Consider the following 3975-nt stretch of genomic DNA (forward strand, 5'->3'; position numbering starts at 1 on the left):
ATGAATGGATTTGCCATTCCTGATTTAGGCAATATCATTGGCTTTTTATTGTATTCTAATTTTAAAGCAAGTTATATATGAGTATTTTATGATGTAGGTACAATTTATATAAGTATTTGCTTAAGGGATTTTTTTTTCCGATTACCGCACACATATAGTATAAAGATTGGAATAGATGTATTTTACAAGTATTCAATCTTAATAGTACTTTAATAAAAAATAAATAAATAAGAATAAATACTTACGTAGCGAAACTTAAATGTGGTCTTAAAAACTCCAAAGACTTCGCCCAATTATATTTTTTATATTGGTCCAAACGTCTTCCCTTTGATGCGCCTTCAGCTTGTCCAGTTGTAGTTGCATTAGCTCTTAAATATTTTTGATATGAATCCCTCAAATTTTTCCACTTTATTTTTAATGTCTCTCCTATCATTACCATAATAATTTATTTGAACGTTATGTAATAATTATTAGAAGTATATGCACATTTTAAAAAAAGGTCAGTGTAAATTGTAATGGATGGTGTTAACTTTGAATTCAATGATATGATATATATGATATATATTACTTTGTATACAAACAACTATTAGATTACAACAAAATAGCGTTTAAATATCTAATTAAAATAATATACTTTAGAAGTAAAACCCCTGTTCATCCATACATTTTTATAGGTTTTTCCCGACGCTTTTTAAAACTACTATGAATTTTTAAAATATAATTTATTTTAATTGTTTTCTTATGCAAGTGTTATATAGGTGCTAATATAATAAGTATTAATATATTAAATATACCTGCAATATTATGTACTTAATGTATTCAATTAATACATCACAGTTTTTTTTCTATTTTTAATTGTACCTATACAATTCATTTTTAATATGTTATTCTGACATAAAAATATGTATGATTAGTTAATAAAAAAAAAAACTATAGTAGGTAGGTACCTATACGAAATAAACACATTAAACTTTATTCTCAGCTCATTGCTTCATTGATAGTTAGCTAAGCCGTAAGTTAAAAAAAAATAAAAAGGATTTGAAGGAAATTATTTTAAGAGCCAAAAAATATTGAACATTTTTTAATTTAATTTAAAAAAAAAATACAAGGTAGGTGCAATACATTAATAGGAAAAATAAAATAGTACTATACATATTGAATAAATAAAATAATAAAATGTTTTTAAACGCATTACGTTAAAAATCAACTATTAATATTTTATACATATTATACATATCTACTAATATTATTGATACATTTTAGGTTTTTTGCAACTCGTGATTCTTATTCAACCATAGGCCACAGTTTTCGTGTTGGTTTCTCTACTGTGAGTAAAATAGTTGTGGAAGTTAGTGAAGCTATTATCAAAATAATGGGTCCAATGTTTTTACCAGAACCTACAACAGCTATTTGGAAAGAATCATCGAGTGGTTTTTATGAAAAATGGCAATTTCCTAACTGCATAGGTAGTATTGATGGAAAACACGTAACTATTAAATGCCCAGACAACAGTGGAACACGAAATTTTTGTTACCTAAAAAAGTTTTCGCTTGTGTTAATGGCAATAGTCGATCCAGATTATAAATTTATTTGTGTCGATGTTGGTGGTAACGGACGAAACTCAGATGGTGGAATTTTAGAAGAATCGGTAATGGGTAAACGTTTGGAAGCTGGGACATTAAGTGTGCCAAAAGGTGTACCATTACCTGGGCAAATAGAAGACACACCCATGGTTTTGATTGGTGATGAAGCATTTGCATTAAAAACATATTTAATGAAACCATTTCCACGTAGGCAATCCAGAAACAATACGAGATTGGACACCTACAATTATAGATTATGTAGAGCTAGGCGAGTTGTCGAAAACGCATTTGGCATTTTATCAAAAAAATGGAGAGTTTACAAAGGGCCTATAGAACTAAAAGAAGATACAACTATTAAAGTTATATTAGCAACTTGTATATTGCACAATTATTTACGTGTAAAAAAAATGTGACATAAGAGATGTAGAGTTAGATGATGATCAGTCAATAATTGGAGCCTTAGAGGAAAGCGAAGCTAACAATCGGAGAGGAACAAATGAGGCAATTCGAGTACGTGAACAATTCGTACATTTTTTTAACTAATTAATATTGCAGAATTGTTATAACTAATAGTATAATTTTTTTTATTATTATTTGATTTGTTGATCTGACTACTTTTACTTAAATTAGTTATTATATTTAGTATAATTTTGTTAGTTGGTAATTAATAGTTACAATATTTTCAGCACTTTAATATAATAACAAAAATTAAATGTTCACTACAATTAATTAATTAATTTTAATTAATTAATATTAATAATTACCTTTTTCTCCGTTCATTTCTTTACTTATAACATTATCCCATATATAATCTTTTTGTCTTGTATCTTTAAACTCTTGTAAGGTCATGTCGTACATTATCGGATAGTTTTTTACAACTAATATAAATTTTTCGGTATTATCTTTGTTTGAGAGAGACATGTTAATAATTTGAAAAACTGTAATATTTAACAATTAAATGTAAAATATGACGAGTAGCCACAGTCACAGACTCACAGCATAGACGTAATTGATGACAGTACAATGTTGAATGTTTAGTAAAATTACGCATGTTCAAAAATAACATTTATTGAAAATAGACATTTCGGTGTAATAACTGGTGTTCTTAGAATAGGTACTTGTCTAGACGGTCTAGACGGAATTTTAATTAATTTTAATATTTCCAATTTATATTTTTACCCTAATGCATTTACAAATAAAGTATCTACCTGTTTAAAATCGTATACACAAAGTACCTACACAGTACACACACACGTCATGTATATTAATTATCTTAAAATTTGGTGGTTCTGACAAAATATTTAGTTATATTTTAGCAGACAATTTCACAAAATCACGTCTATATCAACATTAATTTCTTGAGATATTGCAAAAGTTATCTTATAAAATCACAGTAGGTATCTATCCTCATCATAGGATTTATAATTCAAAAAAATTTAAAAATATATGTTTAAAATGTAACATGCAATTATATTTTCCTAATAAATTTATACTCTAATATAATGCATTATATCATGTATTATAAAAAAAAAAATAAAATTTTAGTATAATATATGATTGAAATAAATATAAAATATAAAATACGGCCGGCGGTGGCGGTAAAATTCGGGCATGCGGCGGTTTTTGAAATTACCGCGGCACGATATTTTACCGCGGCCGTTTTACCGCTGCAGTGTGTGGACTCTCATAAGAACGCACGTGTTTTATTTTACCGCCACCGCCACCGCTGCAGTGTGTGCGGACCTTAAGCCGGAATATCATAGTAGTTGCGATTTAAAGAATAAAATTATTATATCGTTATGCCACCGTGGTTAATAATTATTATAATATTATTTATAGTAAAGCTTATCGCTGGCAGTGCGTACTCGTCAAAAATCGGTTATGAACTTGGAAGCGGTAATTGCAGCGGATCGGGGGGTCACGAACGTTGTTGATCGCTGCCGTGATAAAAACGAAGCAGCACTAGACGGCCGTAATTTTACGCGTTTTTCTTATAAAACATAGTTTTGTGCGTTCCAATAAGATGGATTACTGAGTGGTTTTATCGTAAAAACACCTATGAACAAAATTGTAGAGGAGATTTTTATCTGGTTCCGTAAGAAGCCCGATTTTCGATATCATTTAAACACCATGAATTATATCATGATTAATAATACATTTTTTTTAAATTTTTCAAGTCATTTTTAGGACTTAGAAATAAAAATTTCAAAAATCGGGCGTCTTATGAAACCAGATATAACTCTCTTCTACAATTTTGTTCATAGGTGTTTTTACGATAAAACCACTCAGTACCCCATATTACTGGAACGCGCAAACATGTTTTTAAAGGAATTTTTCGAGTGATTTTTTTTCGTGACACGTCCTCTTAATGTATAAATATATTTTCAGATTC

At 28.6% G+C, this 3975-nt stretch overlaps 1 protein-coding gene across 1 annotated transcript; it reads left to right on the forward strand.

Annotated features, from left to right (window-relative positions):
• Positions 1-1372: 1372 nt before the first annotated feature.
• On the forward strand, positions 1373-1996 carry LOC111029307. The gene has a single exon (XM_022308271.1). It carries the CDS (start codon positions 1373-1375, stop codon positions 1994-1996), a length of 624 nt encoding a protein of 207 aa, XP_022163963.1.
• Positions 1997-3975: the final 1979 nt, after the last annotated feature.

Source organism: Myzus persicae, unplaced genomic scaffold, assembly GCF_001856785.1.
Source record: "Myzus persicae strain clone G006 unplaced genomic scaffold, MPER_G0061.0, whole genome shotgun sequence".
Taxonomy (NCBI): Eukaryota; Metazoa; Arthropoda; class Insecta; order Hemiptera; family Aphididae; genus Myzus; species Myzus persicae.